The sequence below is a fragment of the Bemisia tabaci genome, chromosome 10, assembly GCF_918797505.1.
Source record: "Bemisia tabaci chromosome 10, PGI_BMITA_v3".
Classification (NCBI taxonomy): domain Eukaryota; kingdom Metazoa; phylum Arthropoda; class Insecta; order Hemiptera; family Aleyrodidae; genus Bemisia; species Bemisia tabaci.
The window spans coordinates 37,432,090-37,447,078 of record NC_092802.1 but is presented as its reverse complement, the minus strand read 5'-3'; the positions used below and the strand labels follow the sequence as shown (position 1 = coordinate 37,447,078).

The window sequence follows — 14,989 nt, the reverse complement described above, 5'->3', positions numbered from 1 at the left end:
TAAAAATTATCTCCAAAAAACAGATAAAAATTATTCTAAAATCAATACCAGATCACAAGACCTTAACTCAGAAATGGGCCTGTTGCAAACTTTTGCTAGAGCAAAACTAAGAGTTGTTTCTTATAGATAATGCCTCAAAAATCACGATGAGCGCATCGGCAAACTCTGAAATGCACTCATAACTTCACAATCTGCGTAAGAAATTTGCGGTTTTTTGAGCTTCCCGCTTCAAAAACGATACTACGGCACAGGTGAACATTTTGTAAGAGGAGTCGTTCCATCGTCGGCAATAATCATCATAGCCGACGCCAATCCGCCAAAACACGTTTGATGGGACGAGATAACACCTGAACTGGATTAGACCAGATAACAATCGGTGTGTTAACGTTCATATTTTCCTCGCCCGAATGGATTGACCTTGAACTCTCCTCGAATTACGCGCGGAACTGCGTGCAAGCGTCGGCCATGATGAATATCGCCGACGATGGAGCGACTCCTCTAACAAAATGTTCACCTACGCCGTAGTATCGTTTTTGAAGAGGGAAGCTTAAAAAAACGCAAATTTCTTACGCAGATTGTGAAGTTATGAGTGCATTTCAGACTTTGCCAATGCGCTCATCGTGATTTTTGAGGCATTATCTACAAGAAACAACTCTTATTTTTGCTCTAGCAAAAGTTTGCAACAGGCCCATTAAATTACCTAGGAATCGAATTCTTTACTTTTCAAAGCTTTAGTGGAAAAATAACAAGACGTATTATCAGAGGATTACCAATCAATTTCGATAGGGAAATTCTCAAACAAGAACTAGAAAAACATGAACCAATAAAAGTCAAAAATATTCATCAACTAAAACATAGATTCACTAAAGCTCCGATCCCTCTTTTCAAGGTAGAAATTAAAAGTAATAACAACTCTTGGATAAAATTAGACGAAATCAAGACAATTAACGATTATGAAATTAAGATAGAAAGAATAGGGATCAAAAATATTGATAATTTTATCTGCTTAAAATGTCTCCAATACGGACATACAAAAAACTTTTGTTATCGTAAAATAGTATGTTTAATCTGTAATGACCATCATTTTAGTACCGAATGTCCAATCTCGGAAAAATCCAAACAGGAAGAAGTACAATGGAAGCCTCTGTGTTTGCACTGTAAGGAACAACATTTTACAACTTGGAAAGGTTGTAAATTTTACAAGAAATTAAGGAAACAAAGATTAAATCAGTATAAAAAAGTTGGCGAAGAATGTAAAAGATAATACTAGAAGAAAAGATAAATTCAGCAGATAGGAATAAAGCCCAAAAAAGACGAGAATTTCTCAAATAAAAATAAAATAACTAATAAGGAGATGAGAAAACTAAGAAATGAAATTACTAAAAATCTAGAGTTAAAATATCAAGAGGAATTCTCTAATCTTAAAAAAGAATTAATCTCTCTGAGAGGGGAGATAGCAGAATTAAAAACAAAGCTGACCCCATCTTAAACGATGTGTTATATCAACTAACGGTTAATACATAATTAAACAGTTGCTTCTTATCTCATCAGATAATATCACTTAACACCCTGGAAACAGAGTAGAATCATTACGTAGTTGACCCTTCCCAAAATTTTGGAAATTGAAATAGTTTACCGTAATTTATACACAGTTGATTTTTTTCTGATCTTTATCAGATAATTTTTATATACTGTCGTTGGAGGTTAACCATTCCTCATTAAAATTGTAGATAGCATTGTATTCGGATTTTATCCATATGTTTTGCCGAATATAGCTCGATTTCCTGTTATGGAAATTTTCACCAATTTCCAAAACACTGCAGATATTTTAACTCCTTGAAAGTTTCAATTGTCTCATATATTTTTCTTCATTGATAAGTTGTCTTAATCAATTAATCAGATGTCTATTGACTCCTCGCTTATCAGCAGTTGTACATATCGGTAATATAATCTATTGTCAAGATTGAGTCCGTATTAGATTATGTTTAAATTCAGGTATTTATCCATTGTATAAATCATATTGTATTTTTCTTAATCTTTAAATAAAAAAAAAAACAAACAAACAGTGTTCGAAACTCACCTGTGAATTTTAGGAGCCATGTGGCGCATCAAGCCCGATTTTTAGGCGCCATTGAAGATTTTTTAGGGGCCAAATTGACTTTTTGCCTATTTATTGAGGCGTATTTAGTGAAAAGTTAGACGCAAGATGTTTTTCGTAGCAGGACTAATAAGTAGCTGTAACTTGGGGAACACAAAAGCACAAATGATGAAATCGTGAAGAATAGAAAAAGCTTTCACTTGTGGTGCTGAAAATTGCGAATAATCACCTAATATGAAAATTCAGATCTCTAGGGGCAATTTTTAGGGGCCACGTTGGCGCAGAGCCTTCATTTTTTAGGCACCATGACCGATTTTTTAGGCGCATTTGGCGCGTTGGCGCCTGTGAGTTTCGAAAACTGGTTACAAAACAAAAAACGAATTCGAATGGTCACTTTTTTAAGTCATTCCTTGATATTATACATTGGACTTAGGTTTGCTATGTACCAATAGGCATGGTGCGAAATTAGGCATTCTGATACATGTCCCTCAACCTAAATTTCACATTGAACAAGGTTCGCGCGACGAAACCTACTGAAATTGACTCCTAGTAGGAAATTTAATATTTCTTGACATATATAATGTTTCATGCAATTCAAACCTCCCGCTCATGAAAAAACACACGTGCACGTGAACCAGCACGTGGATCCAGCAATTTGGGAACATTGTTTTCTCTCCATTTTCAACCTATGAATATAAATCGACTCTTGGAAGGGGCTAGATCGCAAGATGTTCCGACCAAATCGATTGTCCGACATAGGTTTTAATGCAGAAAAGCTAGTGTTCCCAACCCGTCGAATTCGGCTCTGCGTATTTTATGACGATAGGAAACACAACATTAAGTTTAGGGGTGTTGGGGGATGAAAGATACTTAAATTAAGGGAGCACTAGGAAAAAGAAAGGGAATTAAACTTTCAATTTTGAAGTCTTAAACTTTGGGATTCATAACTGCTTATTAATGTCGACAGTTTTAAGGAAAAAAGTTGAGCTGTGGTAAAATAATTTTCAGAGGTGAATTTGGCCGGCTTTTCTCCACATCTCTCCATTCAAACCTGTGCTGAATAATCGATTCTTTTTAAATCGATTTTTGAAATTGACGGACAGAACAATAGACAAAGAGGACAAAAGGGTATCGAAGCGATTCTATTGGTAGAAGCGGGTACTTGCAATGGACAAAGGAGGTAAGTAACAGACAAACTATATAACGGCAACCCACGAGAAACCCTACCATTAGTCAATCGTGTATCCTCTGAGTCTATGACAACCAACCATTTCAACCAGTGGCGTGGCGTGCTTTGCGATAAATCGATTGATCTGCCATTTAGACCCATGGAAAAGGATCGACGAACAGGGTGTTCGCAATGAGCACCTTAATAATCGATTATATACTACAGCTTCAAATGGAAAAAAATATCGATAATAATCGATCATTCAAGCCTCGTCATTGGTTTCAACCAGTAGAATCGAGCCACGTTCCCTAGTTCACCTTTGTCCATAGCTTTGTCTACCAATATTAATAATCAAGCCCCTCAGAAAATCGATTGATTTCCGTAGGTTGAAATGTGAAAATAATGTTGCCAACCTGCTGGATCCGTCTCAAGAATTGTATCTATTCGTTTTTACAATATTGTCTTCGTATAGTACATAGGTTCAGACAAAAATTAAAAAATATTATCTGTTCTCTTTTAGAAATTAGACGTAATAAATTTAAAAATTTTAACACATTAAATCGAATCTACTCAATAAATAAATAATGATATCTATTTCCTGTCATTTTGTCGGTCTGGATGTATTGTCATTCTGAAACCCATTAAAGCCCAGTGAGTGGAGCACGTACCCCTTTTAACCCTTACGTGACCCTGGTAAAGAAAAATAGATTCATGTGTAGAGTAAAAATCACTAAAACAAATGGTAAAGGTTATGTCAGGAAAAAAGTTTGACCAGTTACGCCCGGAATTATCAGATGCTCCTGACTTGTTCTGACCTTGAAGGCTCCCCAATATAGCGTATCTCGCATCAACTTCACATCATTGAGGTCACTTCTCATTCGACGCAATTTTTCGAATAGAACTAACGATAAGCAAAAGATAATTCGTCGCTCCTATGGCGTAAGAGCGTATCTAGGAGCAACGAATGGGCCAGTTGCGATGGTCACAGAATCGTGTTTTGATGCTTGATTCTTGTAGAGTAGCTAAAAATAATATGATCTGTCCAAACATGGTCCAAACCGCAACTTGCTACGTTCAATATTAACCGAGATATCGCCCTTTGCAAAGTCAGGTTTTTGACGTCATCCACCGCGGCAGTGACTACATCCTTGGTTTCTTCCTCTTTTGTTCGATCAGTGATGCAGAAGGCGCAACGCGAAACTTTAAAGATATTAAACATGAATAAACTGTAGTGAACTGACTAACCGCCTAATCTCTTCGCGTCGAGTGCGTTATTACCTCCTAATAAGAAGATCCTCGAAGCGCGAATTCGTTTGTTTCTTAGGTTTGTTTACGTTTAATGTCGTTAAAGTTCCGCGTTGCGCCTTCTGCATCACTGATCGAACAAAAGAGGAAGAAACCAAGGATGCAGTCACTGCCGCGGTGGATGACGTCAAAAACCTGACTTTGCAAAGGGCGATATCTCCGTTAATATTGAACGTAGAAAGTTGCGGTTTGGGCTGATCATATTATTTTTAGCTAATCTACGAGAATCAAGCATCAAAACACGATTTTGTGAACATCACAACTGGCCCATTGGGGCCGTTATTAATCAAAAGAGATACCTATACGTAAATTGAACTGCGTTAAGCAGAAACAAACCAAGCCCCATCAGCTATTGCCAAATTTCATTGGGCATTTAATTCTTATATTAAAACGGTTGTGCGGATTTCTGTGCAAATTTCAGTGAATTTTCTGCACAGTACGAAGCAACTTCCTAAACATTTTCAAAAAAGTCAGCACAGTTCTTTTGTAAAAAAAATTAACTCGTCCAATTAATTTTGGCAAAAGCTAATGCGGCTTGGTTCATTTCTGCTAAACGCGGATCAATCAGGCCTTCTCGGTATCGATCGAGTTGTTCTTGATTGATTCACGTTTTTATTTCTTGATCGAGTCATGGCAATGGGCCTGTTGCATGCAAGAGATACAGCCGCGCGAATAGGCTATTTAGAGGTTAAATGACACGAAAATTACGATGGTCACATTAAAAGAGTCTGAAATACACTCCTTACTGCGCAATTTGCGTTGTTAGGAACGCGCTTTTTCAAATCCCGCGTCTGGGGGCAGTTTTCTAATCACCGGAAACGAGCAAACGGCGGGCTCGGTGATTTCCGGAAGATGCCGAGTCGTTGTTGTTGTTGTTATTTTTTTCCTTCAGTTTGTTTACAAACCCAACGTGATCTCTTATAGTGGTCCATATACGCTTTATGCGGTAACCAAATCGATCAACTTTTAAATATCCAACGCAATCCTTCTATATTTCATTTCACGATATCACGAGCTCCGATTTTTAGGTTATGTTGTCAGTTTTAGTTGACCGGAAATAGCCGCGAGTTGCCGTTAATTGTTTCCGTTAGAAAACTACCCCCAGACGCGGGAAATTTCAAAAAGCGCGTTCCTAACAACGCAAGTAAGGAGTGTACTTCAGACTTTTTTAATGTGACCATCGTAATTTTCGTGTCATTTAACCTCTATAAAGTCTGTTCGCACGGCTGTATCTCTTGCATGCAACAGGTTCATTGAAATGGTATTGCACCTGCACAGAGTACCCGCTCATCTCCACTTTATTGTCCAAAACTCCTAATACATCTCATTAGAAGTTTCATATAGCTTTGACTTCATCCACTGGTAAAGATCGGCTGTAGGAGCTGCGTTTCAAAATACCATAGGAATTCTCATTGTTGGCTTGTGAAAGGGAAGAAAATTATACAGCCGGACTTTATGAAGCTATAAAAAATTATACAGCCGGGCTGTAGTTCTTATCGCCAGGCCATGCAGTATATATCGTCTGGCTATTAGCTTCATCGCAATTGGCTATAAACGCTATAAGAAATTGTATAGCCGGCTATTATAGAAGCCACAAGAAATCTTATAGCCGATGGTATTTTGGGACACAGATCCTATGACTGATGTTTACCTGCAGGGTTTTCAGTCATACGAAAGACAGGTTTTGACCTTGAGGTAATCCTTAACAAGGATCCTTCAAACACGTCGCCTGCACAACTGCATTGTCAAAACGGCGCCTAGGGGACTCCATATCATTTCCGCACACTTTTTCCAAATTTCATTTCCGCACAATTTCATTTCCTCACACTTCTTTTTTTGCATTATGTGGCAACATCTACAGAAAGAGGTGAAAATGTTTACTGTAACGCACATCTATGTGGGTGATGTTGAAAAAAATGTGCCTAGAAATTACTGGTGAGGATCTGCAAGTTTCCGAAATTACAGTCAATCATCGGTGTAACATTGGGCCAGCCAGTACAACATTGGGCCACCCGGGGAAATCACTTCAAATGCCTGTTTCTTCTTCTTCCTTGGAAGTTTGGCCAACTTCTTGTTGTTGTTGGAAGTCCTGTATCCTCTTGTTACTTTTTTGATCAACAGTTGGTAGTGCTACATGATTTCCCCAAGTGGCCCAATGTTGCAACAGCTGGCCCTATGTTACTATGTTCGACTTCGAGACTGCTGCTCACAACGCTGCAAGATCTGCATTTCCAGGAATTATAGTGACAGCATGTAAGTTCCATCTTGGCCAAAATTGGTGGAAACACATTTATGCTTACCAGACCCAAACAACAAACTTACAACTATAAAAAAGACGACGACAGCGACTTATGTCGGACAAAGCAGTGGCTACAATGTTTTTTTCACTGTCTTATCTCAAACCTGAAGATGTTCAAGCTGCCTTCAATGGGTTGAAAGAAGTAGCTCCAAAGCATGAAGATGCCAGTAAATTTTTAGACTAGGTTGAGAAAAACTACATTAATCCCACATCAAAGTTCCCCCCTGCCTTGTGGGCCGCTCCCATTACCAATACAGAGTTCACAACCACAAATGGAGTGGAAAGCTACAACAGTAATAGTCCAGTCAATAGGGGGTAAAGTAGAAACAATTTCTGAGGAAACTTTCTGAATTACAATTCCTATGTATTTTTCATCGCTGAATCCGAATTTCATATTTTCGAACAGATCTGAGGCGAGCCAAAGCCGCCATCTTGAAAAAATGGCCGAAATTTGCGTTTTTCGGCCAAAAAACCGAGATAACTCGTATATTATGGAAATTACGGCAAAAGTAGTTATTTTCTGAATTGAAATACATAAAATTTCCATTAGAACGAGTCCAAGATGGTTAAGATCGGATGATAACAAATGCCGTTACAGCGTTGCAAAGTTTCAGGCAATTATTGAAGTCAGGCAATTTTCGTAACTCTCCCTGCAAAAAGAGAGTTTTCAAGGCAACTAATCATTAAATCGTAGTAAGTGTAAGTATGAATGATAAAAGGAGTGCGATTTTGAGTTCTTGACTTTCAAGAACGGCAGTGGATGGGAGGGGGGGGGGGGTGTATAAGCGCAGCTGCAGGGTCCTCCGTTCCTCCCCCATTTTCATGGCCCGGGTGCGGCCGGTCGGCCTTCGTTCTCTGGTTATTAGTTTTTCTGTCCTCCACAGGCGCCTTTTCCGGAGGACATAAACTTGATGTGCCTACGTAAAAGTATATTCGCTGATGACATCATTAGCTGCCACCAAGCCAAAGAGACAGGCATTGCTAGCTTATGTCAAAAATATAGTAGGTCCAACTTTTGAGTCCGTTAAGTTTAAGCGCGCCGACCGCTGCGCTGTAATCCAATCAGCAGTATGAGGAGTTTAATTTGAGTTGAAACAATGTTGTTCCAATAAACCCTCTCTTTTTATTTCGGCGCATACTTATTATTAAAACATCGGATGAGGAGCTTCAAAATTTTCATTCGCACGAACTTCCACCCTATCCACTCTCGCTATTTACCGCAGCAGATGTCATGAGTAAAGTTACAATGTCCACACTTTATAATGCATTTACACCGTGTCATGGCTCCCTCTGCGCCTCACTGCATCTTGTTCTATATATAAAAACCACCCATTTGCTATGTACAATTCTAGCTGGAGCGCACTTATGCTATGCATCCACGACTGCAAAAATTGTAATGGAAATCGACAAGCCCAGCGTGTATGAAGGATATTTCAATTGTGATCTTCCGTCGCATTTCTAAGGCGCAATGATACAACTATTCGAACTCTCCGGAATGCGTGAGGTATCACGCCGCGTTTGAAGGCGTTTTCAAAACAGCCAAGTTCCGGTACCCGGATTATCGTTTTGCATACTTCATATTCTTTAGTTATATTCCGTACCACTTGTTTATTTTTAATCCTCGTATAAAAACCACCCATTTGCTATATACAATTCTAGCTGGAGCGCACTTAAGGTATGCATTCACGACTGCAAAATTGTCAAAGGAAATCGACAAGCCCAGCGTGCATGGAGACTATTTCCATTTTAACCTTCCGTCACATTCTTACGGCGCAATTATACAACTATTTGAACTCTCCGGAATGCGTAAGGTATCACGCCGTTTTTGAAGGCGTTTTCAAAACAGCCAAGTTCCGATACCCGGATAATCGTTTTGCATACTTCATATTCTTTAGTTATATTCCGTACCACTTGTTTATTTTTAATCCTCGTATAAAACCACCCATTTGCTGTATACAGTTCTAGCTTGAGCGCACTTAAGGTATGCATTCACGACTGCAAAAACGTCAAAGGAAATCGACAATCCCAGCGTGCATGGCGGCTATTTCCATTTCAATCTTCCGTCGCATTTCTAAGGCGCAATTATACAACTATTTGAACTCTCCGGAATGCGTAAGGTATCACGCTGCATTTGAAGGCGTTTTCAAAACAGCCAAGTTCCGATACCCGGATAATCGTTTTGCATAATGCATATTCTTTAATTATACATAGGTTGTCCCAAAAGTACTGCACGTTTTTTTTGTTTTTTGACGAACGGTAGCAGATATCAAAATGCGGTTTATGTAGTCTTAAAGACAGAGCAATTACCGATAAAACAAGACAAATCCGAACTCTTTAAGTCAAATAATGACCAAGTTACAGTGTTTTGAAAATGACTTGTAGAAGAGACCCCTACAGGATTTTCAGCTTCTTTTCTGAAAAAAAACAAAGAATTAAGGATTCAATTGGTTTTATTAAATCAATTTTGCAGAATCTTACCAAGATTACTAGCATTTACTCTTCTTCACTGGACCACTGGACACTAGTTTCCTTCTCAAAATACCTTCTATCATTTGCCACACAGCGCCGCAACCGTTCTTCCCGCTTCTTCAAACATGTTTTTTCAAATTCCTCTTGCCTGATGTTCTTTAAGAAAGTTTCAACAGCTCTTTTTATCTCGTTGATGGAGTTAAACTTCCTGCCTCTTAAGCCCTTTTTCAACGTAGGAAATAACCAAAAATCGCAGGGTACAAGGTCCGGGCTGATACCATGTTGCCAACTTCATTCGATCGCGACGATTTCTCTGTAGAATTTTTAATTAATCAAATCTTTGTTTTTTCCAGAAAAGAAGCTAAAAATCCTGGAGGGGTCACCTCTACAAGTCCTTTTCAAAACACTTCAACTTGGTCATTTTTTTATTTAGAGAGCTCGGATTTGTCTTGTTTTATTGGTAATTGCTCGGTTTTTAAGATTACACAAACCGCATTTTGATATCTGCTACCGTTCGTCAAAGAACAAAAACAATCAACTCTTTGTTTTTTTTTTTTCAGAAAAGAAGCTGAAAATCCTGTAGGGGTCCCTTCTACAAGTCATTTTCAAAACACTGTAACTTGGTCATTTTTTGACTTAAAGAGCTCGGATTTGTCTTGTTTTATCGGTAATTGGCCGGTCTTTAAGACTACACAAACCGCATTTTGATATCTACTACCGTTTGTCCAAAAAAAAAAAAAAAAACGTGCAGTACTTTTGGGACAACCTATGTATTCCGTACCACTTGTTTATTTTTAATCCTCGTATGAAAACCACCCATTTGCTAAATACAATTCTAGCTGGAGCGCACTTCAGCTATGCATTCACGACTGCAAAAATGTTATTAGAAATCGAAAGGCCAGCGTGTATGAAGGATATTTCAATTGTGATCGTCCGTCGCATTTCTAAGGCGCAATGATACAATTATTTGAACTCTCCGGAATGCGTGAGGTATCACGCCGCGTTTGAAGGCGTTTTCAAAACAGCCAAGTTCCGATACCCGGATAATGGTTTTGCATACTTCATATTCTTTTGTTGTATTCCGTACCACTTGTTTATTTTTATTCCTCGTATAAAAACCACCCATTTGCTGAATAAACATCTTGCTGGAGCGCACTTAGGCTATGCATTCACGACTGCAAAAATTGTAATGGAAATCGAAAAGGCCAGCGTGTTTGAAGGATATTTCAATTGTGATCGTATCAGAGTATTATCTCCTTAAAAATAAAATCCATATTGCGAGGCGAATTCTTCCAGAAGAGAAACAGACAAAAAACTATGGAAGAAAATATAACGAGTCTCACGCATGCGTTTTATATTTACATGTACGTCACCAGTACTTTTATTATGTCAGTTCAAATTATGTCAGCTATTCAAAACATTAACTAAATCCGGGACTTTTTCTCATGCGTAGCCGCTATATAAAAAAAAACCGCAAAAAAGGCCTTTTTAGGTCATTTGTTCAAAATGGCGGAAAATGCTCACCAGATACGCGGTAGGAAACTTCAGATTCGGATTCAGCGACCCAAAAAACATAAAGTAAGCCAAAAAAATCGCTGTGTACCCAAAATTCCAGGTAGACTTACCAGGCGCCTGGACTACCTACTTAGCTTTCCTGTACGAAATCGAGGAGGAAAAGAAATTGCACAGCTTCATAACAAACAACCTCACGGACAAAACTGATGGACAACATTCAGATGACGCAGATGATCCAGATTTCATTTAGGTAGGAGAGTCGTTAATTTTCTTTTTATTTCTCAAATGTTTGTCAACAACGTTGCTAACTTACGTATGATATAAAATGTGCGGAAATGAAATTTGAAGAAATGTGCGAAAATGAAAAATGGCCCAAGGGGCCTAATTAGTCGGATAAGAAACTTACCATCCATATTTGCGAAGAATAAGTACCGGAAGACGGTAAACGACGCAGATAGTGGATTGAGCTAATAGAAGAGGCCGGACATAAAATTTGTGCCTCTAATTTCTAATTTTGAAGTTCAGTGCGCCACGAATATTCAATTTCAAGGGGTGTTTCCGAGAGGAAATTCCCAGAAGCCAATGGAACCATTTTTAAACGGTTTTGTTTCATATTTTTGAAAAAATGGGCTTTCAAAGTTTCCAGATTTTGTTCCGACTTCTCCTATTGACTCGGTCGGGCGTGCGGCGTCGTGTTGCGTTGCGTCGTCTCATTGAAAAATCGTCGCTCTTCTTAAGTAATAGTATAAGTCGATTTCCAAGGCTTAATCTACAAATTTATCTAGAATACATCGGAAAAAAATTCATAAGTGTTGATTCAACGAAAACTTGGAAATCTTTCCGCAAGAGGCGATTTTGGGGCCAGGAGCCTCCTTAGACCTACCTCCTCAATTCTTTGGCCAATAGTATGACTAAAACTTAAACAGGGCAACAACACCTAAAAACGTATTCAATGATTAAAATAGAGGACTCACGTTTAATACTCCATAATTTGGACCCCAGGTATTCCGTATAAGATAATAATCGACCTCGTCGTCGCCTGAAAATAGGAAAAAGGCGCAATTCATTATGTGATTGCTCTGATCGTTATATTAATTTTAATTATTTTTTTGTTTTTTTTCCTTCGCGATGAGGGGAAAAATTTGCCACAGTGCCCCCAACGAAGGGCCCCGAAACGGCTCCCCATGAAGGAGGCCCACCGAATACCGGTGCGGCAACGGCCAATCCCAAGAAAGAAATAGAAATGGGCCTGTTGCAAACTTCAGCTAGAGCAAGAAAAAGAGTTATACTTCATAAAAAGTGGCTCAAAAATTACGACGAGTGCATCGGGAATGTCTGAAATATACTCCGGGCTTCACAATCTGCGTCAGAAATGGATAGAGTTTATCAGAACCCACATTTTCGAAAAAATTGAGGTAAGAATGTTTTTGAGTTTCACTAGCCGTATCCACTGCCAAAAACGGAATGTCGAAAAATAGAGAGTAGTTTGTGAAAAGAGGGGTCAAAATTTATTTTCTACATTGAGCTTTATGCAGGAATAAAACTTCAAACCTCTTTTTCTCAGTTTCAACTGAATGTGGGTCGGTTCTTTTCTGATGAACTCGGTCCAAATATGCGTTTCTTTAAAGCTTCTTGCTTCAAGAACAATACCACGGCGCAGGTGAACACTCCGTAACAGGAGTCGTTCCATCCAACCCTTGCCCACTAGGATGCGAATTGGATTGCATTTTATTAAAGGGAACTGCTATTTCTGGCTCATTTCAGAAATAACGTGTGTGTCATTAATTTCCCTATACAGATTTGTGCTATCATGGGGGAGTCAAAATTTTAGTTCCTATTTACAAAATGTCGTCCAACATTAAAACATAATTAAAGGAATAAAATATTTTCGGCTAAAAATCTAGCCATTCTCAGATGGATATTGATCAAAGTAAAATTTGAAATTTCCAAAAAAATAGCACATGGTGGTACCAGTGACCAGACGTGAATGATCGATTACACCGGTCAACGAGGGATTCTGTCCTTCGAACTGAACCCATTTTTTTCGATTCTTAGGTGATAAAGAAGCCCGAAAATGGCCATATTAACTTCAGGAAAATTGGCTGGTCCTCAGGGCGCCGCAATTTTGAATTTTTCAAAATTGAGAAAACTCACGATTAGATTTTTGCAAATATCTCCCGAACGGTACATCTCACGAAAAAATAAAAAAAAAAATAGCGGAAATAGCATACAATTTCCTACCGAAATCATCCTCCTTTGTTTCTTCTAACTTAATTTTTCGGTCGTGAAATTAACGTTTTCTTCAAAAATTAGCTTAAAAAAGGCGCATTTTTGGTGATTTTAGGAGAAGCTTTGCTTCAAACCTCCAGCCACGATTATCTGACAAAATAACTGTTATGCTCATTGAAAGAACGTAAAATTTACTTCTAGAAAACATACGAGTATGTCAATAGTTTCTAAACTTGATTTAATCCTGTGAAACAGCAGTTTATAGCTCCGCCCTTAAAATGTGATTTTTTCGACCATTTTCCTTAGAATCACGAAAAAAAGAGAAAAAAGCCCTAAAAACGAAACCCGAACTGTGTAAAAAGGTGGCAAAATAGTGCTGGGTCCACACTGTTTCGAAAACAAAACCAAAAAGTTCCAAAATTTTCAATTGGAGTCAAAAACTTTGAGCTCTAATGGATAACCAGTACGGCAGTACATGACTGAAGGGGAAGAGCGTTCAGCTCAGGCAATATTAGCATTAGAATAGTAAGTAGAGGTCACGGCGAGAGATCTATAATTTTGGGTCTTGTTATAGACCTCGTCAGTAGATCACACTCGTCAGTGAGATCAAAAGCCAAGAAGTTCAAACATTTTCAATCAGAGTCAAAAATTTGGAGGTCCAATGAGTACCAGTACGAAACTTGCCGTCTTGCAATACAAAACTTGTACATCGAACTTGAGCTTTGATGCCGTTTTGGATTTTGCGAGATTTTCAGTTGCGTTCACATGACGAGTGTGATCTACTGATGAGGTGTTGAAGCATAATATTGGTATCAGCTGATACAATGCTGATGATAGCAATTGCTTGTAACTTGAAGTAAAAAGTAACTGAACCAAGATTATACTCCAAATTACAAGCAATTGCTATCATCAGCATTGTATCAGCTGATACCAAAATTATGAAGTCAACATTCTCCCCCGGTTGAGGTTTCCTCAAAAATCACAGGTAGGGGCGAAATTTCCGAGATGGCCCTCGTTGTTCGTCCATTGCTAGTCCGGAAGGCTTCCATTGCTGGAAGTTCTCTTCTTGCAACATATCTTTTTAGAGCGTGCAAAAAAGAGCTTGCTGTGAGTTTGGTTATTAAATCTAGATTGTAAAACACACAAAAATGCACACATAAGCTTTTACAACAGATGCATTCTTCCGGTGTGATGAAGAAATTTCTAATGGTCCAGTAAAATCTATTCCCACCGTTGAAAAAGCACTTAACTGTGATACTCTAGCTTTGGGTAAGGAGGCCATTTGTTGGGATGCAAGTTTCGCTTTACCCCTAGCGCATATAACGCATCTATTCACCAGCTGTTTTGCAATTGGGTGATTTCACGATAACAGGAATAGTTAAAATGTGAAATACCTTAAAAATAAAAGTGCACCAATTTTAACAGGATTTCATTACCTCATTTTAAAGGTATTGAACCTCCTTTTTCCAGCTTTGGCACAATCTATTTTGATTCAGTGCAAAGTTAAAGTGATTGATAAACAAGCCATTGAATCAGGTATCAGCGCTTCCTGCGGGACTGCTGGAGGTCCACGCAAACATGGCGGCCCTGCCATATTGTGTCGGTTACGTAACAGACGCAGCGTAACCGACACTTGAAAATGTGAGATAAAAGATGATACAAAAGATGAAACTTGGCAATTCTTGAGTTATGAGGTGGAATTGATGCTGCCTTAAAAGTTTTCTAAACTTTGGAGACTTCCTTTTAGTTTAATAATATTAAATTGAGGTTTTTGCGTAGTGAGGAATTAGTGCTACACACCTAAAAATCACTGGTTTTCATAATAATTAAAGTTTTCATTGTAAAAAAAACTGACTTATCAGTAATGGTTTTGTCGAGAAGACTTCAGCGAACAATTTGATGACAA

General features: G+C 38.5%; 1 protein-coding gene across 1 annotated transcript in view; it reads right to left on the bottom strand.

The window, feature by feature from the left end:
- Positions 1 to 578: 578 nt before the first annotated feature.
- The window catches only part of LOC109040185 (uncharacterized), a 56,524-nt gene continuing 42,113 nt past the window's right edge, over positions 579 to 14,989 (bottom strand). Inside the window, exons 8-9 of the mRNA XM_072304803.1 lie at positions 11,829 to 11,893; positions 579 to 3,956 (exon numbers count right to left, since the gene is read on the bottom strand). Of these exons, the coding sequence (XP_072160904.1) occupies positions 3,858 to 3,956; positions 11,829 to 11,893 (164 nt within the window). The 3' untranslated portion in view covers positions 579 to 3,857. The remainder of the gene's footprint in view (positions 3,957 to 11,828; positions 11,894 to 14,989) is intronic.